This window comes from Dipodomys spectabilis, unplaced genomic scaffold (genome assembly GCF_019054845.1).
Source record: "Dipodomys spectabilis isolate Male_0828 unplaced genomic scaffold, ASM1905484v1 ptg000241l, whole genome shotgun sequence".
Classification (NCBI taxonomy): Eukaryota; Metazoa; Chordata; class Mammalia; order Rodentia; family Heteromyidae; genus Dipodomys; species Dipodomys spectabilis.
In genome coordinates this window covers 7,555,410-7,581,413 of record NW_024870918.1, presented here as the reverse complement: position 1 = coordinate 7,581,413, position 26,004 = coordinate 7,555,410, and the positions used below count along the sequence as shown (strand labels likewise).

Here is a 26,004-nt window from a genome sequence, read left to right as displayed (position 1 = left end):
TTACCATAATTATCATATAGATAATGGATCTAGACATCTATTCTTTCCAGATTTTTAATTTAAGATTCCTTCATTGTTCACAGAATATGGAATATGATAGACATTCACAGAGTGACAACACCTCATGGCAAAACATCAGATAAATAGCATCCTACAGCATGATGCTATCATTTTTTAACAATAAAGAGTATGATGAGTCTTGAGCAGAATTTGAGTTTGAGAAGTCAGAATTTTCCACTCACTACTCCAAGTACTAATTTGATAAGGCAATATTCTAAAACAGTATGTGTGAGATGCATGCTTCTAATCCCTTATCCCCAAAGGAGCTAGATACTGCTAATCAGGACATATGGAGCTGTGCTGGTCTTTATCAATTCACAGAGAAAGAAGCTCAGAACTGAGCATATTCTAAGCATAAAATTAGAAGTGGACTGAATTCATACATACTACTACTCCCTCTTTGTTATTGTTTGCTTATTATTTTTGTTTTCTTTTTTGTTTGGGGTTTATTGTTATTTTGTTGTTTTGGTTTGGTATGTTTGTTTCATCTAGACTCAGCATCTTGTGCACACTGGACTTGCTTGTTCAGCTGGTGCTTGAGTCAGATCTCTATTCCTTCCTCTTGTTCATTTCTCTAAGAAGTTCATCTTTTTAAAATTAAACCCGTTTGATTTTTTCAAATTACTTATGTGGGAGAAAAGTCCTACTAATGTAAAAAGGTGTAAGGTTAGGAATGGAGGCTAAGTTGTAAAAGACTAAGTGCTTAATTGTCTCTGTCACATAGGGCTCAAGGCACATGATTAGCTTTTGCAAATAGGAATCTACTAATTTGAATATAGCCAATCCCTCTCCATCTCTGCAGGAGACTTGTCCAAGCCCCTTTCCCCCACTCAAAGATAGACAAAGCTAAGCTGTACCACTGTAACATTTAGGCAATCATGATGACACAATGACCCAAACATTTTCAAAAGGCAGTTCATCGGATCTTCAGATGCAAACACTACAGCTGCAGGGCTAACTATATTTAAAAATGACAGAGGTTGAATAAAGAAAGGTTAGCAGGTTAGAAATGCTTTCTACCACCAATTAGGATGAATCAGAGGAGGATCCTTCGGAGACTTTCCCAAAATTTCTTTCCATGTATAAAAACAGTCCAAATGAGCACTAATCACATTTGCTATTTGCATAAATTAGAGGAAGGTTTTTACCATTTCTGGTCAGTTTTTAAGGTCCATTTTTTAAGTGCTATTAAATTTGCATTATTCAATATTCCCTTCCCCATTCTCTTCTTTTCTTCCCCTCTCCTTCTCTATCTTTCCCATCCTCTTTCTCCTACCATGGAAAGGAAATCAACTCCATGAATGTGATGCTTTGTGATGGGTTCAGACATAGACAGTGAGGATTGTGGAATGACTGATGAGCAACAATAAGGCCCCTTGCTGTCAAATGCCTGATGTGAAGAATAAAACAAGAGGAAGCATCACTTGTTAGTAGGAAAATCAGCACTGACAATGCCATCAGGTCCAACCTGCTCGCGCGGCTGCCATCTTCTTGTTTCTCATCTTGTTCTCCAAAGCTTGCTACATGGTAAGAAAGAACACAACCAAATTAGCTTTCCCGGTCTTTTCAACTGTGTAACAGCAACAAAGACAGTGATTTTAACACAACCACCGTATCCTACCAGTTTCATCTTCTTCTTCAGGTCCAGATTTGCTGCCTTTTGGCCCTTGGCAGTTGCATTGAGATAATAGATGGCCAAGCTACATGAAAAACAAAATAAAAATGATGGTGGTGTCTGCAAGGCTCTTCTTAAATTTCCACTTACAGCGTAGTCCTTATCATGGGAGTGGACACTAAGGTATTTCCTACTCCAAATCTAATTTTGTAGATTAAAAAAATGAGGTCTAAGGAGATATGGAAGCACATGCACAATTACAGAGGGTAGGATGAAGGTTTGGAGTTGGTCCAAAGACTCCTAAATCCACGCTTCTGTCTACTATTCCACCCTGACCCTTACTACCAGCTTTCTCTGGGAAGTCTGTTTACATCAGTGTACATTATAATGAGAAGCAATGTTTTAAATTGATGACAGTGACATCCAAGGAAACAGAAAGCCTACTGAAGCTTGGAAAAATATGTTGAATCAAAATGGGGACGACTTTCTGCCTGAAATTCCCTCCTTTAGTCTTGACAACTAAAACTGCAATCTTCATAAGCGGAGCCTTGTTTTTTTTTTTCTATAGACTGCATTGTTTTCATATCTCCTCACCCTTTCCCTCCCCCAAAGATGTTTTATAAAGGTATATTTTTGGATTTGTCAATGACATTTACATTTTTGGAAAGAGTAAATGCCAGCCCAGCAATTCTGCAAAAAGTAAATATGTTCCTTTTCTCTTGAGGCAACATGAACAAAATGCAGTTAACATTTGAAGAAGGTAACTGACTTTGTTCTTTGTTGCAAGTAACTGTATCTTGAACACATTTCTCCTACTTACTAACATGCTGGATAATATCCTTTATGAGCCATCTGGTGCAAGCTGCAAATTTACTGATATGGTCTAACTGGGTTTGTGTATCTCGTACATGACTAACTGAAATTGCATACATGAAAGCATCAGAGGTAATGTCTAGCATGAATAAGTGCTCAATAAATGTGTATATGTGTGTGTGTGAAAGAGAGAGATAGAATAGAGAGGGAGGGAGGGAAAGAGGGAAGGAGGGAGGGAGAGAAAGTGAGAGACAGAAAGAAAGAGATTTATAAAGAAAAGTCCCTGGATATTTAGAGTGATGGTCTCTTTTATTTCTGAATTTTCTATCTATCCTTAACCTTTTTTCTGTTTTATAATGCATCTTAAATGAATATTCCTCCAAAACCACTTTCCTTCTCCAAAGAACAACGCTAACTACAGAAACCTGACCTGAATTCCACTCAGATACCTGAAAAATGTCCAGGCAGGATTAATATAGTCCACTGGTAAAACTCAACCTGTTAGCCTATAATCCTAGCTACTCAGGAAGCTGAGATCTGAGGATCACGGTTCAAAGCCAACCCAGGCAGGAAAGTCTGTGAGACTCTTATCTCCAATAAAACCACTCAGAAAACCAGAAGTGGTGCTGTAGGTCAAGCAGTAGAGCTCATGCCTTGAGCTGAAGAGCTGAGAACAACACTCCACCTGTTTGTAACATTTTCTAATTAAAGGTCATAGAAATCCTAGCCAACTCTAGGAGACCCAGGAGACCTCCAGATTTGAATAAAATCAAAGCAGTAATAAACTGAATTTTTGCTTTTAAATTAGAAGCTCAAGGCTAAAGTCAACCTTTGTAGACCGCGATTTAACTAGGGATGCTGTCCGCTTTCCTCTGGCTGTCTCTATCAAGGATTGGCAAACTATGGCCTTGATGCCAAATCTAGATCTCAGACTGTAACCTTTTTGTGTTCTCTTTCCTTTTTTTCTTTTTCCACCTCTCTCTCTCTCTCTCTCTCTCTCTCTTTTCACTCTGGGCCTGGGCGCTATCCCTCAGCTCTTCAGCTCAAGGCTAGCACTCTACCACTTGAGCCACAGCACCCACAGCTTTTTCTGCTTATGTGGTGCTGAGGAATCGAACCCAGGGCCTTGAGCGTGCAAGGCAAGCGCTCTACCACTGAGCCACCTTCCCAGCCCCTCTTTCTCCCTCTTGTTTGTTACAGTGCTAAGGGCTGAGTCACCCAGGGGCTTACCCAGACTGTTTTCTATGTCCCATGTCCTAAGAATATTTTTTACTTATTTAAATGTTTACCTTAGTTTTCATATATAATATCCTCATTTTCACCTGTTGGTCTAAAATACATACTATTTTGACCCTTTAAGAAATGCATGCTGGGGGGGGGGGGCGGGGGGAGGATGGGAAGGGATGGGAAGGGGAAACAAAGGAGGAGGCTACAACGCTTGATAAGAAATGTATTCATTATCTTGCCCATGTAATTGTAACCCCTCTGTACAGTATTTTCAAAATAAAAAAAAAAAAGACATGCATGCCATGTGTCTAAAGTATACCTAGTAACTGCTCTAAACACTGACTGGAGGTGCAAATGAGTAGAAGAATAAGAAACAAGAGTGAAAAGAGCCATGTCTCATTTCCACCTATTAGCTGCTTCATTTGGGGCAAATTTTCCATGGGCTATTTATAATCTGATTAATAAAGCCAACCTCTTCAGGTTTTTGTGGAAATTTACACCAGCCATAGAGAGTGACCTTTGAACAATGTTGCTCCTTGGCTTAAGAAAAAAAATTGCTTTCAGCAAATTAATCATATTATAACAAATCTGATTTTTGTATTGCATGTTTAAACTCAATTTCATTTATACTACTGAAAGGCTTGGACGGCCAAATGTCTCAGGACAGCTATTAGTATGCTCTTATAAGCTATTGTGTGGTGACATGGGGAGCAAGATTTTCCCTTCAAGGAACATCTGGTGAGTATGCCATATTCAGCATATCATTCTGCAACACATCTGCACCACAGACTTGCTACTAGATTCTTAATAATATCTCGTCATCAAGGTTTGGCAATAAACAATAGTAATCCATTTTACTGTTCAATTATTCTTATGGTTATTAGCTCTTGCATAGAAGGTGTTGTAGTGTAGAGTGAACATTGGATTCACCCTGAAAGGGTTTCCTTTTCCCTTTCCTTTTCCTTCCCTTCCCTTTCTTTTCTTTTCCCTTCCTTTCTTTTCCTTTCCTTTCCTTTCTTTTCTCCTTTCCTTTCCTTTCCTTTTTCTTTTTCTTTCCTTTTTCTTTTCCTTTTCCTTCCCTTCCCTTTCCTTTCCTTTCTCTTTCCTTCTCTTGTTGTCAATTGTGAGGCTTGAACTAAGGGTTTGGATGCTGTCCATGAGGATCTTTTTGTTCAAGGCTAGCACTCTACCAATTTGAGCCACAGCACCACTTCCATCTTTCTGGTTGTTAATTGGAGATGAGTCTCAAGGACTTTCTAGCCTGGGCTGGCTTTGAACCATGATCCTCAGATGGCAGCCTCTTGAGTAGCTACGATTACAGGCATGAGCCACCAGCACCTGGCAAAAGGGTCTGTTTTGATTCCTACGTTACTTTAGCATTATCTTCAGTGCTTAAGAAAAACAACTTCATTCTTGTATGTCAGTTGCTTGATGTATTTTAAAACTGAAGGAAAAGGCTCCTCTCCTCATGATCTTCAGAGGATGTTGGATCCTCAGTCCTATACTTCATACCATTGCACGTTTCCTTCCTCGCCTAGCATTGTGTTGCTTTTCCGTAAACGAGCCCAGCTTTGTGCATCAACTTTGTTCCTGAGATGTCCTGTCCTGGAAGAGGCTTACTAATTGCCTGCCTTCACAGGAAGCAATGGCAACATCAGAATTCTCATTTGAGATGGGAGGGGGGATTGAAAGAAATAGGCTTTTATGTAAGTTTAGCTATTGTGATCAAGAGTTAGAATGAATGAAAGCTGTATGGGAACCAAAGCCTGCGATGTTCCTCTTTGGAAATCACTTCTCACTTTGAATTCCCACACCCTCTAGCGCTCTGATTTCTGATTTCATTATCGTGGTCACATAGCTATTGACAGGTCTCTAAGAACAACAGTGGAACTATTTTCAAGAACCTTTAGGCCTTTCGACCTAAAATATAACCCTTAGGGCCCCTGAGGGGAACATTAACTTAGAGACTCATTATTTCTGTATATTCACAGCCATCTGCTTTATGGACAAGAGGTGGGAGACATGCTGTCAGGGGAAAGCTCAATGTGCCGATTAGATTTAGCTTTTAGCATTTGTGTTTCCCTTGCTTTAGTTGTTTACAGAAAATTATTTTGGTTACTTGGGAACAAATCTTATAATCCTGGGAAAGCAAAGACAGATGCAGATGGCTGGGAATTACATCCAATAGCATCAGCACACAGCTCAGGAATTTTAGCTCCCATCACCATGTAATCCGTGCTGAATTTGGTGATCTTACAGTACACCCCTTGCAGGAAGGAAGAAACAGGCAGGCAGGCAGACAGACAGACAGACAGACAACAGTCAGTAATATAGGCAGACAGACAGAGACAGAGAGACAGACAGAGACAGTGAAAGAGAGAGAGACTGTGAGGAGGAAAAAGAGCTAGAAAGACACAGTAGGAGAGAGAGAAAAGAAGAGAGAGACAGAGATGAGAAGGTTGAAAGGTAAAAGGAGCCCAGAAGAGTCTTTCTATGAGAAGAGGAGATACATACACCATCACCAGAATGATAGCGATGACTAGTCCAGGGTTGGAAAGCTGTCTCAAGATTTTTGCCATCCAGCTTGGGAAGTCATTCTCTAGAGTCTCACCAATGACTTCAAACATTCTGTTTTTGCCACTGTGAGGGGAAAAAAACAAGAGTGACAAAGAGAGGGTGTGTGTGTGTGTGTGTGTGTGTGTGTGTGTGTGTGTGTGTGTGTGTGTGTGTGTGTGTGTGTGTGTGTGTGTGTGTGTGTGTGTGTGTGTGTGTGTGTGTGTGTGTGTGTGTGTGTGTGTCTATTTAAAACAAATGGGAAAATCCTGGCTACAGCAAACAAATGGGAAATATTTCTCAAAAACTGCCTCAGAACCCTTGGGTTGAGAATCTGATCGAAGCTACATCTGCTGATATTTCAGCTTAATCCCTTCAACATATGAATAAGATTTGAGAAGTATTTTCCCATCATGCAACATGGTCCAAGTTGCTAAGAAATTAACTGCAGATTAGATTTTTCCATATTTCATTGCTAAGGGTTTTAATTGAAATATATTTCACGTGGAGCTTGTAAGGCTGCCCCTCAGCTAGCTATACTTGTTTGAAGTGAACACAGAGTACTCAATTTTTAATTGGTTTTGGAAATGAGCACAAGAAATAGCCTGGTGGAAGAAAAGCCACAAATAAAATCAACTATCTGTTTCCATGCAATAGTTTCCATCCATCCTGTTTTCCACCAGACCTCCCTCACCAAGGATGATAGCAGTTTTCTGAATAATTTGCCCTTGACCTTCAGTGCTCCTTCTGCTGGAGGGCCCCAAATGAAAACCAACAAAGACCTATTAAGTTTATCGGAGAATAATTCCTTTAAGCTATCAAAGTCAAAGCAGGATGTTTTAACTTAATATAAAGTAATGTTATAACAGAATAATCATTAGAAGTGACTTTTCTGTGTACATGCATTAACCCTACTATAAAAAGTTGTGATTTTTCAGTAGTGATTTGTTTTTTGTATTTCAAACAATCCTGTGTACTTAGAGTAAAAGTTTAACACTTAATATGGTACTTAGTTCTCCTTTGTTTTTTAATGTTTAAACATTTTCAGTTGCTAAATGAACATGACCCCTAAGCCCCAGAGAATTTCTTTTTTTCTTTTCTACTGATCAAATTAGTATTTTCTCTCATCACACAAGAGTGAGTCTAAGTAGTCACGGGTCTTTGGGCTTGTGTTTAGCTTCATTTTTTTTTTGTTTGTTTTCTTCATAAATTACAAATCTGGAGAGAAACAAACAAGTATTGTAGTAACACCATATAACTTTCATTGTCCCTAGTGCATGATCTCAGTTATTTATAAAAGATCTATGTAAAAGGAAAATAGACATATAAATGTCAAAATACAGAGTTGTTATTTCATGTTTATGATATTATGGATAATACTAGTTTAATATTACAACATTTCTACAATTTCTATATTTCCTGGGATATATAATTTTTGCAACACGGTGAAAACATATAAGGATTGAAATGCCACAATATGTGTAAAACCAAGGGAATTTCTATGCATTGGTAGTTAACAACTATGAACCTTGCTACTCAGAGGCTGAGATCTGAGGATTACAGTTCAAAGGCAGCCCAGGCAGGAAAATCCATGAGAATGATATTTCCAATTAACCGCTAAAAACCTGGAAGTGGAGCTTTGGCTCAGCTGGTAGAGTGCCACCTTGGTAGGCCCAGGCCTTGAGTTTAAGCCCTAATATCAGTGTCTGTACATGCGCATGCACACACACACACACACACACACCCTAGGGAACCAGAAATTGTTCAGAATTATTGACAAAAAGTGAAGGGGAAGTGGCGCTGTGGCTCAAGTGGTAGAGCGCTAGCTTTGAGCTGAAGAGCTGAGGGACAGCGCCCAGGCCCAGAGTCAAGCCCTATAACTGACAAAAAAAAAAAAAAAAAGTGAAAAGGGTATCAAGTGTTGAGACCTATGACAGAACAATTAAAATCGTCTTAACATGGAGATCAAAGAAATAATTTTTAAGTTGTCCAACTATTTGAGGTAAACCCATTTAATAGTCATTGGAATAATTTTCTCGAAAATTTGTTGTGTGCATAAAGGGTCAATACGCATCACATCTGGAAATGTCTGCAACTTAATCTACCTCAAATTCATCTTTACCAATCTTCTCCCCAACCCATAAGAGATCAGGCAACCTTTAGCAGACACTTGAGACTAATCAGTCCGTGTAGACTTTGTAGAGACAAAAAGCAAAAATAACATGCTTCTCATTTCTAGAGCAGAACACACTTTTCAAACTCTTGCGCAGACAAAGAAACATTGCCTTTTTTCAAGAATATGAAAGAAAATGACTAAGTAGAATAGACATGCTCCTTCCCAGAGATCCCCCCCCCAAAAAAAAATTAAATTTCCTTAATCTCAAAATAGAGAGCCATGTACTGAGAGTACCTAAATTTGGTGAAAGTCAGATAGTATGCTCACAGTTTGCGACATGGAGAACTTGAAAACCTGTAAGAATTAATTAGTATATACCACAGAATTGAGAAATAAAAGGGAAAGTGTAGGTTGAAAGGGGATGAAGATGTTGAAATCATGACCCAGATCAAGGCACATTATATACATAACCAACACAACATTCAAGACACACCCTAAAACTAAGAAAAGTGAGGGCAGGCGTGGGTTTGGCAAAGGTGGGGGAGAATGTGGAAAGAGGCGACATTGCTCGGGATGTACTAGATTTGTAAACTGCTTTGGTGAATGCCAGCTTCTTTGTACAACTACTTAAAGATAATAAAAATATTCAAAAATAAAACAAATCGTCTAGGTTAGAAAAACAGAAAAGCAACTAAACTTGTGCAGTCCTTGTCTAACCCAGTGGGATGGAAAATCTAAATACACTTGTACAACCACTCACCTCTGTATTTTCATGATGAGCTATCCTTCAACACCTAAGGCTTTTTGCCAGGCTTTTCTGAAAAGGATCGCCTATCAATTAAAAACCTGAACGTATTTTAAAATTGTGACGTTGAATAATAACACATCTCCTGAACTTTGTATGTAGATTTATCAAAATGTCTCCTTCGAGACTGTAATTTCACCTTTAGTCTCCAGATGTCACTGTCTGCATGATTGAAATCAGTCCATTTGAAAACACACACACACACACACACACACACACACACACACACACACACACACACACACACACACACACACACACACACACACACACACACACACACACGATTTCCTGATCCTCACAGAAATCCAGCTATCTTCTGGCTACACATTTTCTTTCTTTTACCAGGAAAGTAGTAACTTACACTATCATTAGAGCACAAAATGCCTTTAATGTCAAGTATATGGCCAATGAACCTTTGACTTTAATTTGACCACTGGGGCCTGACAGCAGGAGGGGTAAACACAATGTGGCCCAGCATCATGTTTATTATTCACATGGACTTCAAGGTCTCATTCCCTTCAAGCTGTGTGAATGCTGGCTGGGAATTCCATATGCATTCTCAGGCAGACTTGTGGTCGATCCACTTTTAAGTTTCTCTGGGAAAAGTAGTCCTACTCTGCAGACCCCAGGGACTCTGCAGTCTGCAAGGTAAACTTTAATGTGGATCAAAGAGCCTTCTTGACCCTTCATTGCTGACTTCATTCATATTGGGGAGACAAACTGAGGAGCATAAGTACTTACTAACATAAAACATTTGGGATCACAAATAGTATGATCCTCTTTATACTTAGTAGTAGTTAATAATGTTTCTCCTTCCTTTGTTTGAACAATCTCTGTTTTAAAGGTGATGCCTGACCCCTGCAGAGATGCATTAAAGAATAGCTGGCTACCGGTGGATATGATGATAAGCCTCAGAAGCCTCACACCTCTAGATCATGTGATCAAACCTCCCGCATAGCTAGCTATCCCTTACTGTGGAAACAACTCAGACTCACCAACTGTGTTTCACTCGGGCAGTGCCTAGAACAGCATAAACCATTCCCCCTTTTATTATACATGAGAAAATGGATGGACACTCCCGAAGACTCTTCCTGTGCCTCTCATTGCATAATCTTGACTACTCAGTCTCATTTCTACCAATCAAAAATGTCATTGTTTAAAAAGAAAAAAAGAAACTAGTCTGCTGTGTGGGATAGGTGGCCATCCCCACTTCCTCCTCCAAATGAGCATGATGGCTCAGAGAACAAAGAACTTAAAGACAAGAGACCTGAAAGGGCCACAATCAAAAGATGGCGGGAGAGACACGATCATGTAGAGGACAGGCATGGTGGACAGGAAGAGGATGAGCAGCAGCATGCCCAGGTAGAAATTATTTGATCTGGACGCTTTGAAGACCCTGGCTTCAGGAACGTTGCAACACATCACTGCCCAACACTGGAAGTACATGGACGTGTGGAGCCGGAGGATATTGATGCCCGGGAGGCTAGGAGCAAAGAAGGAGCCCATCCTAGAAAGAAAACAGAGATTTGCTTAGCGTTCAATCTCACCACATACCAAAGACAGAAAGCATCTGTTTATTTCATGCTGCCTTGTTACAAAGGGAGAAGCTGTATTTCCGTATTGAAACACAAACTTACTGATAAGTAAATCTAACCAGTCAATTTCCATCTTCTACACATATTTCCCACTTTATGATAGGTAATGTAAGCACCATTCTTTAATAGAAATTATGCTCTGAACTGATTCCACATATCATTAGCAAACATAAGAATATAAAAGTAAACAGTATGCTACAATTGTTTTCATTTCTTCATGCCTTTCCTAAAATGAACCTAATTTCCCCTAATACTCATGTCATTAACATATCTAAAAAATGACCCTGAACGTCATTCATTTTATTCAAATAAACTGCACATTTAGATCAATCGTTTTTGTCATGGGTAAATAATTTTGGCTTGTTGAATAAGAAAACATTTAAATGCATTTTTGTTTTTCTGATACCAGTCTTTTTCTCATTAAACCAACTATAGCATTTTAGAGTTGAGTGGAAAGATACATTTGTATGGATATATGTATTATAAATAAATGATATTTTCTTGATAATTCATAGTTAGCTTTGTGTGTTTTCAAGATCAGATTCTATGCATCCATTTGCATGTAGATTATCTTCCTACTTTCTTATGTGACTTGTCCTGGAAATCCACTGCTTTGTGCATCTAATTTTTTAAAGTGTTTTTGCCAGTTCCTCACTAGATTTGCCTATGGCTGGTGCTTGACTACTTAAACCTCTTAACTGCTAATTTTTAAGTGAGGTCTTCATTCTATTGTTAAAAAATTCTCTTATTATCATTAAGTAGTTGTACAATTCAACATGACAGTTTATGAATACAATTTACTAGTTAATTGGAACCAGAGTCTTGTGGCTTTATCGGCCTATTCATCAGCCCTCCAAAATCTCAGCCTTCTGAGATGCTAGGATTATAGGTGTGAGCACCAGTGCCAAGGTTGGATATCTGCTTTTAAAAACTATTATTAAATGCCATTTTTAAACAGAAATTACTTAAGCAAGGTCACTTTTACTTGGTGAGTTAGTTGATTATATCAATAAAATAAATTTCCATTTTCTTAGATTGGAAAATCTATTAGTTCTATAATGCAATATGATTGCAATTGATTAGTGCAAAAACAAAAACAAGATACATACGTATTATTTTATAAGTAGACTAAGCCTTCACTTTTCAACTGTCCTATCTGTAATAAAGCCTTCAGCATTTTTGGTTAGGTTTAACATTTTATACATACTGAACAAGTCAGTATTCAGTTTAAATTTGGTATATACAGAAGTAATTTTTATTTGGATGTGGAAATTAGCTCCTGCTATTAATGAGTCAGGCCAACCCAAAGTTAACTCATTTCTTTAAAAACTTGGGAGGACGCTGGCAGAGGTGACACTGATCACGATGCATTATACTCACAAATTGTTATGTTGAATTGAAGCCACTTCATACAACTAAAGATAATTTGTGTGTATGTGTGTGGGGGGGGGGTGTAGTGCGCACGCGCAATTGTGTATATGTGCATGCCTGTGCTGGAGCTTGAACTCAGGGTGCTTTATTTTTGTTTGTTTGCTTTTCTTCTCAAAGCTAGTGCTCTAACACTTGAGCCAAAGCCTCCCTTCTGGCTCTTTGGTAGTTAATTAAGTACATTCCTGCCTAGACTGGACTCAAACCATGATCCTCAGACCTCAGCCTCCTGAGTAGCTAGCAATTAATTGCTGAGTATCTCAGCAATTAAAAAAATAATAAAATCTTGCCACAATTTGGGCTATTTTGTCAGTAAGAGTTAGAGAACAGTTCTTTAATGATATTTAACATACTGAATTGACCAAAATGTTATTAAAAGTTATTTTTAACAGAAAGGTAGAGTTTAAAACAACTACTGACAACCCCATTTACTTTTGCTACGAAACACTAAGACAGGACTTGGAACTCAAACAAAGGATAAAGTGGTGATAGTACCAGCTGGTGGGTCAGAATTGCAAAGTCCTAATTTCTGTCCCAAATTCTAATTCCTGAGAGATAATACATGAAGATGACCAAGCTCACATGGACTTTGCGGCTTGCTTGGGCCACTAAAATAGGAATAGGAGCTAACTGTCTCATGCTTTTTTGATGGAAACTTTGTAAGCCATGAGTGGGTTCTGTTCTTTTCTCCCTCTTCTATTGTGACCAACAAGGTTGTAGACAAATCCCAGCTCATACGTTTATGTCTTTAAAGCAAAGGTGAGCTGTCTTCTAACCTGCACTGGACATGTTCTTTCCGTAAGACAGTAAGAGCTGAAGGCTGAGTTTCATTTCTGTGCAACCTGATTGAATCTGAGACAAAATTTTGCATGTCATTCCAAATCTAGACATTCCTAAAGCCGCCTTAGACCTGAACACAAATGGGCATTGTCTATAAGCAAATACTTGTACACATATTATGTGCATATATTGGTAATGAATTTTAAAATAAATATCACATTGACATTATAATCAAATGACTAAAGAGCAATAACCTAGAAAAATAGGTCCTGGTATATTAATGTCTGAATCTTGAAGATTGGTTTATCATTCACAGTTCACTAGCCAGGTGAGCTCACTAAATCCTTCACCCAGATTTGATCCTATCACCTGAATTAAAAAATTATTGTGATAATTTAGCCCTATGAAATTCTTCCTTAACCTTATGCAATGACTTTCCATGAAAATCAAAACAAAAAAAAACCCACAACTCTTCCTTTATTTAGCCTTCCTATTACTCCAAGACCATGTGGATGTAGGTAAATAATTCACATCTCTGGATCAAGTAAGAAAATGAATAAAGAAATCTCCTAACACAGAATATTCAGTGGAACATTGTTGGAGCAATGTTCAGAACTCTTCTCCTCAATCTCATCACTGTGTTTGGTGGTTCACACCTGTAATCCTACCTTCTCAGGATGCTAAGATATAAGGATCAAGGTTCAAAGCCAACTGTTGCCTCTTATCCCAATTAAGGCCAGAAGCAGAGGTATGGTTTGAATTGTAGAGCACTAGCCTTAAGTAAAAATGCCAAGCAAGTCCACAAGGCCCTGAGTTCAAGCCCTATGTGCACACATAATATATATTATATATATAGTATATGTGTTTGTGTATATATGCATTTGTGTATACATATGTATAGTTGTTTTAAAAAGAAGTGTGTAAATACAGTTTTATTAATCATTTAGACAAATTATAATGTGTTTTGTCAATAACATCTACAAAAATAACTTCCATGTTTCAGCAGTTCTAAACTAGAATATGAATGTCTCTAGTCACAAGCTAATGGAATTAGATGGTAAAGCCCCATAATTTTTATTGTTTCTCTCCGAAATGGCTAACTCAGGGATCAGATCCTTACAGCCCATGAAATACTGGCATCATCAGCATCTCTGGAGACCTATTTGCAGAGTGAGCCTGCTAATCTTATCTTATACCTCCCTCATACAAATCTTCCTTCTGCATAACATCCCCACTCCCACACCAACCCCCCAGCGGCTAGAAGAGTATTTATGAAAAGCATTTGACCTCATGGTGACCAATGGTTATCTCCTTCTGGAACTCTGGAAAGCATGTGAGCACCTCTGTATATTCATATAACACAATCACTCCGTAACACCCTACTCAAACTAATCAGAAGCAAGCTTGGCCAACGAAAGAAGAATGAATATACAGAAAGCATAAAGGAAGTGGATTGCAGACACTTTGTGGTACATCTGGGAGAGATGTTTAGATGTTTCAGAACTTCAGTGAACAATAGCGGATTAAATAGTTGCAAAATGGCACACGACACCCATCAGGACAGCAGTTATATCAGTCTTTTGGACAATAAAAAATGATTTCTAAGACAATCTGTTGTCTTAACTCTGAAAGAACACAATAGACAAACAGCATATGTTTGTGCTAGTGGCACCCACTAGGACTGAGAACTTAATGACATTTGTGTGAAAGGCATAGATATAAGGCAGAGGTTTCCTCATTACTCCAAGACAGATGTGAGCCATTTTCTGCTATGACACCAGATTTCCCTCCAGAAAGTGAAAGACCAGAATCCAGGGCATCAGTCATCTCTCCTTGAGCCATCTTGACTTTCCTCCCTTCTTGGAGAATGAAGCACATAATCCAGCCCTTCGTGTCTCTTTAGACATTTGAGCCATATTTGCAAGGATGGGGACAGACATTGCATTTTTAAACACATCGGACAGAGAAAATGGTCTGTTTATAGTGTTTTCTCCATTTTGACTCATCTAGTAAGACACAGGAATTTGAGAACTCCCACTGGTACGATGCTGTACCTGTGAGGGTGGTCTCAATGTGAGTGAAATAAGATGGTTTTAATATTTCCAAAGGGTTTAGTCTCTGTCAGAATACAAAGGTTCAAAAATATACAGTCTGGTCATGGTTAAGGGATTTCAGAGATGTAAGAAGCTTGTTGAATACCTGAGGCTAACCTGGCACTGTGGTAGGACAAGGTGACAGTAGTGTGATTGGTAGCACAATACTGTATTGGACACATCTCAACTGTGACTGCTTATGGGTTAGGATGCTTTTAGTTCAGAGTGACAGATTTCTAAGACACATGGTCCCCGGATGAATTGCATGCTGTGATTCTGTTTTTAAACACAAAAACGGTTTCTACTATATTAACTTATCATAACTTGTCATGGTTTACAGTGGAGATGCTTCCATTTCCTTCATATCAAAAGAAACAATTCTAATATAAAAAGGACACTGTAAAACAAGTTACAAACTACAGATCCTACTTTAAATTTGAACATCTAAAAACATGTTTTGTCTCTATAGATTATTGAAGATCATTTTTAAATAGCTATAAAATGTATTTTAAATATGTTTGGTAGTGATAAAAATAAAATCTGTTGCTCAAAAAGACTTTATATTGATGTATTTTGTATTTCACAGGTGATCATTGCTGCTTACATATTAGATCTTGGTGTCACAGAATATAAAAAGACATTTATACAAATAAACTTATCAAGTAACACACACATACCCATGATTTGATGAGGAAGGTTTAGGAAAACAGGAAGATGAATTTGAAGACAATGACTTAGAATATGCAAAAAAAAAAAACTATTTAGACCCATGTAGCTTGCAAAAAATAAAATTAGAATCCACAGACTGTTCCCCTGTGACCCTCACCCTACAGGACTTTCTGCAAAAATGACCTTGGAGACTTTTTTTATAAGGATAAACTGCTCAACAACTGGCCTACCATATCATGCCTTGATTGAAGATCAAAGCGAGGACGTTGCCACTGATATCAAATTCTGTGTATGAAGGCTAGAGAGAACACAGGTATTCATGAATGAGCATCTCAAATGTAAAAGTCAGGAGTGCTTCTGAGTAGGTCTGTCTTTCAGTAACAGCAGAATAAGCAGTAGTATACATAACGAATAAGAAAGTCATGTTAACATTGTAACACTCACGTCAAAATGCTGCCATGCAATTCTGTGTAAGTATTTCTAGTCACTCTTAACCTCTGATGGTGAAAGTGAAAACTGTAGCCAAATTTTGGGGAAAACAGTTTGATGATGCATAACAAAGAATATCATTTACTTTCATCCTGTAACACTACTTCTAGGAATTTATCTTAACAGAGCAACTTGTGACAGTGATAAATTTTAACAAGAAATGAAATCATCTGATTTTCTAACAATGGTTGAATTAGCCCAACATATGACAGTATTGAAACTGATTGCAATCATTTTAAAATATTGTCATGGGTAAAAACTACGTTTTAATGATAAAATACCTGTAATGTTATAAACACATTTTCATCAAATCTACAGGAAGTAATAAATGACTGAAAGCTAATCAGCAGGTGAGAGTGATAGTCTGTGTTTTTAAATTTTTTCTTTTTTACACTTTTTTTTCTATTTAACAATGCTTTCAACAGCAAGCAAAAAATAAAAAAAAAAAGTGAAGGACTTTGGTGACACCACCATAGGTAAACTCCCCTTAGTGCTGCTCCCTCTAGCAGCCAAGAAGAAGACTTTGAGAACGCCAGGCTAGACATAGATACCCCCAACAGGTCTCAGCTGGCCAGCTGTCAACACCAGCTCCAGAGCCTGTGCGACACCCATGGGAGATCCCTCCCTTGGGGAACCAGCTCTCGGTGGGGACCCAAAGTTCCCTGACCAGATTCCCTGCCTGAAAGAGAGGGATCATATCTGAAGAGGGCAAAGACCCAAACTCTTTACCTGCACCTTCTGTGGCTACCCAAGAAAAGATCCCAGGACACAGCTCCCCTTCCTGTGCCAGCAAACTACAAATCCCCACTCCCCCCAAATCTCCCTCCAACTCCCATTCCCACTAAGTTAGGCTGAGAGGAGAGGCACAATGTCTCCAAGCCTGCAAAGCAGAACATTTTCTGCCCCTTGAAATAATCTGATTTGACCATCCATGTGTTCCCCTTTAGTTATAAGTTAAGATCTGACGATGGAAATCTAGGTAACAGGTTCACTCCAATATCAAGGGGATATCTGAATCCACAAGGAAAACTAACCATGGGAGGGCAATCATGACTCCACCAAGAGACTAAATAGAGAACACTAACGAGACACAAGCTCTCACAAACAAACTGGAAACCTCTTAATTTTTTTCCTTCTTACATCTTCATTGCTATTGTGTTTAGTTCTAGATATACAGTATGGTGGTTGCTAGGCTTTTTTTCCCCTATTTATGTGCATAATTAATTCTGGTTGTATTTTTGATTACTCGGTTTTCTATTTCTCTATCAAGTACTTTTTTAATTTTAGCATTACTTTTTTCTCATATTTTTTATTTTTATTTTTGTTCATTTATTTATTTTAATTTTCTCTTTTCCTCTGAATTTAGGTCTTAATTCCCTTCATTCTGTTCCTTTCCCTCTAGATACTCATCTACTTTTATCAGCATCTCCCTCTATTTTTCATTATATCCTTTAGTATTTCTTTTCATTTTACTTTTACCCATTTCCCTTCATTTCTTGTCCTTCTCCATATTCTTTAGTCCATTGATCTCTAATTGTGTGCATCTGACTTAGAGTATATTTGGTTCCACTTATTTAGAGAATACCTATCTATGATATCAAACCTCTAATGTATGTACAACTAGAAAGTGTTGGGCTGATTCTTATCTTAAAATCATGTTCTCTTGTCATACTGCATTGGCTTTTGTTTCCAAATGGGCAGAACAACCCATAGACACAGAAAAAATAGGGCAAGTCAATGAAACTCAACTCCCATTGAAAAACAGTCGGTGAAAGACCCAAAGGATAGCTCTCAAAACACTTTAAAAAGTGCTGCTGGTAAATATACTGAATATGGCTGCACATGGCTATGAATGAAAGTGATGAGGTTAATAGAGGAATTCATGGAATCCACAATAGAAGGCTGAATGAATTCCAATAGAAGGAAAGGGAGGCCAATGAAAATATGGCTACTCAGCTAAAGGGTTTGAGAGACATTAGCTCAGGACATTAGCACAAAGCCATTCTTCATGTAAACGACTACTAATAGTACCAACGTGAGATCCTTTGTAAGGATAACCAGATAAAGTTATCCAGGTGATACATAAGTTATCAGAGCAGGAAATTTTCTTTCAATGGAAGTTCGTTTCCAATAGCAAAAGTAACACAACTCTATTATACTTAGTTTGAGATGGAGAGTTTAGAGTAGATGGACTAATTCAGACTTAGAATGTCAGAAGGTGGCCAATATGAAGTAAGACTATGAGACATGCCTATAAAGGGAAAGATCCTCAGCAAAACCTCAGATATTAATATTTCCAGGTTTACTTAAGCACTTCCATATCCCTAATACAATTCTCAAGCCATACACACACATATTCACCCTCACAATCACACACACAAGATAACCTGAGAGAAACTCTGCTTTTTCTAAACCTTAGGACTCAAGAATATTTATGTAATAAAATAGAACAGCTCTCTATTTTATAACTCTCACAAAACTATTTCCAATAGTCAAGTACCTTGTCTCCAAAGTCTCATGAATCCAGTTCCAAGTTAATCACTTTTGCCAAAGGCAATAGTGCTTTTCCTTTACAACTGATGCATAAGCATTTCAGGAAATAACAGGGATTAACAGCAAATATAGCATAGCAAGAATCATTAAGTAGTAAGATAAAACAGTCAAATGATGTCTAATAAAATAATAAATACCTCTGTATAATAGATACAATAATGACAACCCAGAGAATTTCAACATAAATTAATTGAGGACACTGTTAGAAGGTACATAAAGTGTTAAATCTATTCTGCTGCTTTTCTAGAAGCATAATGCTCACAGAAGGCAAAAATGGTTGGTTGGCAGGTTTTGTTCTAAGATAAATAATGATAAAAACGTGTCCTTCACAGGAGAAAATATTGCTTCTTAACTGGAGAATCTGAACTTCAATTCTTTCTCCTTTTATGGGAATATTTTGCCCTGGATCATCTATGTTTTTCTCCTAGAGTCCAGCATGATCAAAGAACACATTCAGAAAAAAAATGCTCCATTGGGTGGCTTATACTGTCTGTGAAGTGGGAATCGTTTTTCTCTGTGTCAGTTCAACAATTAAATCTTCAACTTCCTTAGAATGATCTCACATTTAATCTACGAAACTATGGAACACAGAAAAAGAAAATTCAACTTCTAAGTTGCTTATTTTCTTTGATCTCTCACAAGTACATAAATCTCTTGAAAGGCATTTGAGATAGTTCATAACTACTGGATAGGAAAGCACAAAAGACACCCTTGGGAATGAATCCTTGATCTACATCTTGAAGGAGGAGCAGCTGTAAGAATAAAAGCTTTGATTTTGAAACTTTTCTGATGCAAGCAGGATATGAGAGAGTCCTAACTACCAAGGGTTCTTGTGGGATAGACAATTAACCTGGATCTAAATCTATCACACTTTGCCCTCCCATTTTGCAGCTAGATGAGCTGGATCAGACATTTACCTCTCTGGGGGCCTTAGTTTCTTCACAGACAAACTAATGAAATGAAGTGGGTCAAAGGTCAAAGCGCATTACAACCTGTAAACCAAATCAGCACTGTCCCAAACATGTGGATAAATAAAATCTTATTTTAAATTAATCTTATGGTAAATAAAATCTTATTGTACTAAAATTTATTTGGCTGAGCATTTCTTTCATGAAAACAAAAACAGAGCTTACTGGCTACAGAGACCATAGGATTTTCCAAATCTAAAGTATTTTCTGTATGACCCTTTATGATTTCTACAATCCTTTTCTTACCTAGGAATCTAATTGGAACCAGATATTAAAGAATTGGAATTCAATACATCATATATAAAACATAGAACATCCCATTCTAAAAATGAAGCACATGCAAGAGCAAAAAACAACAAAAAAGTGACATATGTGGAAAATTAAATGCTCATTCTGAGGTAGTCTAGGAAAAAATACATGAGATTATAAATATATTTTAAAATAGTAAAGCAATATGTCACTACATATAAAGTAATTTATAACATGCTTGTTGACTTGCTTCTACAATAGAAGAAAAAAGGTCAATGATGTTGGGTAGGGAGAGGTTTTCTTAAAACCTGAGACAATGCTGTGATTCAAATAAGAGAAATGAATATTAAGTTCACTCATGGGTACTTCTACCCACACTGTAAGAGGCCAGCCACAAGGGAGCCTATTTGGATTTGGGCAGGGAACAATAGTGAAGGGATTAGATGGTATTTTCTTAATTCTAGACCTTTGTTTGTAGAAGGCCAACATCAGTCAATTGCCCGGAGGGAAGACATACGGTACCCATAGAACTGAAAACGTCTGGGGAGATCCATTGTCTCCTTGTAAATTCATCTATTTGGAGCAGATTGTCAACCTATGGATATTGTGACATGCAACTCGGGACCTCAGAAAGAACTAATTCTATCGTTGAATGACCTGTCTGGCATTTTTCACACAAACCTCAGTTGCCACAGCTGGAATCACTCTACTTGGAGCTGTGGGGCTGCTCTGGTCTTAGCTTTAGATCAACCATTCTCCAGTGTGGTCTCCAAACCAGAGTCAACAGCACTTTCTGGGGAACTCGTAAGCAAAGTTAATTCTTTGGTTCTGTCCCAGAGTTACTGAATAGAAATGCTGTGTTTTCCCAGGTCGTCGGGGAATACACATTCAGCTTGACAACCACTGATGGAAGACAAATCTTAGCTTCATTGACTAGGATAACTCAGCTCTTGGAGCTTTGTACTTGAACCCTAATTGATCGTAGGACCCTGTTGACTTCCAATGGGATCTGTCCACATGTTTGAGTAAGACTATAGTCTTTACTATATTGTCCCTGTTTCCGTGTCTTACACCTTCTAGAAGATAGCAATGTCTTCTGCTGATGGTGTGTTTTGCTATCTTCTTCACTGCTACCTAGTATCTCCATGTTCCCAGTAGGGAGCATGAGTTTATTTTCTAATTCTATATTCTACCTCCTCATCCTAACACTACTCTACTGCAAATAAACTTGAGTGAAAATGCAATACAGTCCGGGCTCTAGTGGACCATGCCTATAATCCCAGCGACTCAGAAGGCTGAGATCTGAGGATCTCAGTTCAAAGCCAACCTAGCAAGAAATCCATGAGAGTTTTGTCTTCAATTAACCACCAAAAAGCCAGAAGTGGAGCTGTGGTTCAAATGGTAGAGCACTAGCCTTGAGCAAAATAGTTCAGTTATGGCCTCCAGCCCCTGAGTTTGCACACACACACACAAACAACATTCAACAAGGTAGAAACCTAGTTGTTGGGGGCTGGAAAGGTGGCTCAGTGGTAGAGTGCTTGCCTTGCATGCATGAGGCCCTGGGTTCCGTTCCTTAGCACCACATAAGCAGAAATAGCCGGAAGTGGCGCTGTGGCTCAAGTGGTAGAGCACTAGCCTTGAGCTGAAGAGCTGAGGGACAGCGCCCAGGCCCAGAGTTCAGGACCCACAACCGACAGCAACAATAACAACAACAACAAACGTAGTTGATGGCCCTGAAGTTAATCTGACATGGGTTTAATTTCACATTCTCTAAGTCTCCGTCATAGGAATAAAATAAAAATAATATCTACCTCACAGCATTGCTGTTAAAGTTACATGAAATACTATACATAATCTCTTGTGGCATTTCTGAAGCATATTAAGAAAGTAATATATAAAAGGTAACAACTTTATACACTATAACATGGAATACAATGTACTGTGATTGTGACCCATGCAGTTTGTGAATCATATGGTATTTATTCATGGATGATCTTCTGCTCCTTCATGAAGTCTGAGGAAATTTCCCATATTTTCCATTTATATAATTTGAGCAAGGATCTCCTTTCAAACACAACTGTAAACAAGTTCCTCAGATGTCAGCCTCCTTGAGTACTAGTATTACAGGTGTGACTCACCAGTAGTCAGCAAATGTTGCATTTCTAGTACTTAAAAAAAATGTCATTAAATTTATTTTTTACCAGAATTCCAAAAATAAAATTGATTCATTGTAGAATATTTGGAAAATATAGTAAAGCTAAATATGAAAGTAAAAAGCATGGGTAATTCTACCATGAATGAGATTATTTAAATCAAATAATAATATCAATATAATTTTTGGGTCAATGATGATATGAGCCACAACCAAGATAAGTCATTCAAAATGAAGATTAAAATCTTGTTTTGATTTTGAGCGTTCCGTCAAAGAGCCTTCCTAAGATAACATGAGAGAAAATTCTTTCTCTAGGACCTAAAACAAAACCTTGTTTCCTGTATTTTGTAATAACTCAAGAGCTCTGTCAGCACTCAATAAATAATAAATTACAGTCATTTAATTGCAGCTTTTATGCATCCAGGTCATGTTATTTTTGACTTCATATTTGCAGTCAAATTTTCTACCATTTTAAGGAGAAAGCAGCAAGGGGATAAAAGACAAACAACAGCCAAACAATGGTCTAAAAAAGAAATAGCAGATTTTACGTGTGCCCTAGAAATGCTGAGTCAGGTGAGGAAAATAGAACTGAAATGAAGCCAGCTGGATATCTCTTAGCAAGCAATGGAGACGCATCGCAAGAGGATCTGGGATCTATACCATCACCTCATGTCGTGCACCAAAGGGCATTATCTAAATGGGAGGGAAGCACTTCCAGAAAAAGTTCTAGAGATGAACTAATAAAAGGCACTGTCTCAGAGTCAGATACCCAAAGGATCTAGCCCACAATCTTGTAAACAGTCTTGAATGTAGGACTTGTCCAGAAACTAAGAAACTAGAGAGTATGAGACAAAAGAGATCAGCTATAAAGGAAAGAAACTGGTGAGAAGAGAAACATCATTAGGTCTAGAACACCAAGCTGGAATAGCTCCATTGGCCATCACTGGAAAGGGATCTTCCAAAAGGAGAAAGGAGAGCAGTAACATAAAACCAACACTGTAGGTTAACAGCCCTCTCCAAAGGGACAGAATCCTGTCATAACCAGATCGTTAATGGCACCAGGAAGTGGAAAATCAAGTTCAACAAGGTGCTCAACACATAACACCAGCTGTGTGACCAGAGAACTTCTGGTTCAAGTAATAGAGGTCAAAGATTAGTTTCTCTTTTCAATGCTTTTGTTCTAGATGAGAAAGAGAGTTAAACACATTTGTTAAAGAATCATCAAATACTGCTACTATACATATATACTATGTTTACTATGTTGTATATAGTATATATATCATATCTACACATATATAGTATCTATGTATATATAATATATTTACTATATATGTATATACAGATATGTGTGTACATATGCATACATATACACATATATGTATATATAGTATATATACATATATATACTATATACACACACACATATATATATATATATATACTCTCTATATATATATCCAAACTACAGGTTGGACTAGAGATTGCTTCATAGGTTACATTTGATTGAGTAGTCAGGGAAGAGAAGATTTCCATCAGCTGAGTTTTTAATGATGAGATTAATGATGAGAAGGAATCTACTATGCAAAGTTGTACGAAGCTCATGCCTTGAGAGAGAGGAAGTAATGACTTCTTGTGGTTGACCATAAACACCAAAGCTCAAGTCTGCGAGCTTTGTAAAGCAAGAGCAAAGGTTATAATAGATCTCAGAAAGAAAGGAGTAGATCATAGAGTGCATGGGAATTTACGCCAAGTGCTTAGGAAGCAGCTGGAGGATTTAGACAGAGTACTATCAATTCCCTTAGCTCAAGTTTAACTCCAGGATAACTGGGGCCAGTTTCATTTACCAAAAAGAAAAAGAAAGAAGGGACAGAGATGGGGGAATGGACTGTAAAAACCTGGCAATGCATTAGGGCACAGATGATGCCTCCTCCATTACCTCCCTTAATAGAGTCTGTGCCAATGGGGTTTAGAGAAACCTGTGTTATTCTATCAAGAAATTAAGCTGTTCCAACCCAAATTTGACGCTACTTAGCAAATCCTTAGCAGTAAAAGTCTTGAAACTTCATACACACACACACACACACACACACACACACACACACACACACACACACAGAGTACCAGTGTCTCTTTTAGGCTCTTGTTAGACTGCGAACTTCATAAAGAGTGAAATAGTTACTGGATCCTTTTATCTGCCAGTCTACTGCATGGCAACTGACATATGATAATTATCTCGTAGTCTAGGAGAACTCAGAGGAATTAGTCGATACCCATCTTCCCCTGATTCTAAAGATGCCAGCTTTAAAGGGAGGAGAATGGCAATGAAGCCAAGATTTTCCGAGCTCAACATTTTCACTGGCAGATCAAAGGCCATCGCTTTAGCTGTCCTGTGTTGCTTTTTATTCCAATGTTAGAAACTCAAGTATATAGAAACTCAAGTCTGGCCTCTCTTTAATGACAATTGTACTCACTGGTGTTCACTTAAGGACAATCTAACAAGGATATCTCATCCATCAGACCCGGGAGCCCTTCTCTGCATAGCATGTGTAAACGATGAATCCCCAAAGGAAATCTAAAGCATCATACTTACATATCCATATTCCAAATCCCAGCACCAGCAATAATTGCAAAACCTTACAAAACACGCCCTGAGGAAATCACCAATGAGGATTGTGACGTAAGTGGTGAGAACATCAGAAACGGTGAGCCGCACGAATTCCTGTGGAGAAAAGAAGACAGAGACGTCTTCCAACGGCCTTAGTGGTAATGTCAGACTTGTCTTGTTTTGAAAGGCTATCAGCTTGAAGATGACGATGAACACTTAACAGAACTCAAGCAGCATACCTCAGAAGTAAAAAACTATTTGTCTGTATTTTTGTTGGTCTAAAAAGATTCCCTCACCATCTCCAAATTACTATACCAAAGCTTTTCTTCTTACTTTTTTAAATTCGTTTATAACTATGAAACACAAAGTCAACTATGAAAATATTCACTGCAGAGGAATTTTAAGACGCCTAACGTACTAAATTGCATATTTAAAATAGGTAAAATGTTTGATTTGAAAATTACATTCCAATATAGTCATTTAAAAAGTGCTGAAAATCCTGATAGGTAATGGGATTTTCAATTTTACAAAATAAGTTAGGTGATATGAAATAATTTTTAGCAATGGGATTTTAAATTTTACAAAATAGGATATGTGATATGAAATAATTTTTAGTAAATCACACTATATAGGTAGAAATGATTATGCCTACGGATATGTGTATATAAATGTGGAAATGAATATGCAGATGTGCATGCATGTGGAAATAAAAGTTATGATATGGATTTGAATTTATGAGCAAAGTATATCTATTATGAGTTAGTTAGAGAAGAGGGTCATTATTTCTTCATGGAAATCAGATGACAATAATTAAGTGTTAAGAATGAAGATACAATCACACATTTTCCATCATCGTAGCTTGTTTCTGCAAGTCTCTTTTTTTATTTCGTTCCAACAATTTATGCTTTAGGATTGAAACATTAACCCTAATAGGTCATAATTTTTCAGAAGTACTAGTGTTCTATGAGTCTTTTGGCTTTCCTTTCTAGCAACCTATCATCTCTCTTCCCTAATAATTAGAGAGTTGTCTCATAAGACAGAGGTGCACTTGGTGAAGGGCATTAGATTAGTTTCTAGCCTTGAACTTCAGAGCTGCGATTCCTACACTTTCTGCTAATGTCATCTCCTTACAAGTCCAAGTACCATTCCAATAACACTTGAAATGTTATTAGCTACTATTTCTTTTAATTTTAATATACTTTATTTTTTAAATGACTGGAACTAGTATCCG

General features: G+C 37.7%; 1 protein-coding gene across 1 annotated transcript in view; it reads right to left on the bottom strand.

Annotated features, from left to right (window-relative positions):
* The window catches only part of Tmc1 (transmembrane channel like 1), a 128,000-nt gene that overhangs the window by 243 nt on the left and 101,753 nt on the right, over nt 1-26,004 (bottom strand). Inside the window, exons 15-20 of the mRNA XM_042699367.1 lie at nt 24,759-24,887; nt 15,988-16,055; nt 10,460-10,699; nt 6,230-6,355; nt 1,682-1,760; nt 1,529-1,580 (exon numbers count right to left, since the gene is read on the bottom strand). Of these exons, the coding sequence (XP_042555301.1) occupies nt 1,529-1,580; nt 1,682-1,760; nt 6,230-6,355; nt 10,460-10,699; nt 15,988-16,055; nt 24,759-24,887 (694 nt within the window). The remainder of the gene's footprint in view (nt 1-1,528; nt 1,581-1,681; nt 1,761-6,229; nt 6,356-10,459; nt 10,700-15,987; nt 16,056-24,758; nt 24,888-26,004) is intronic.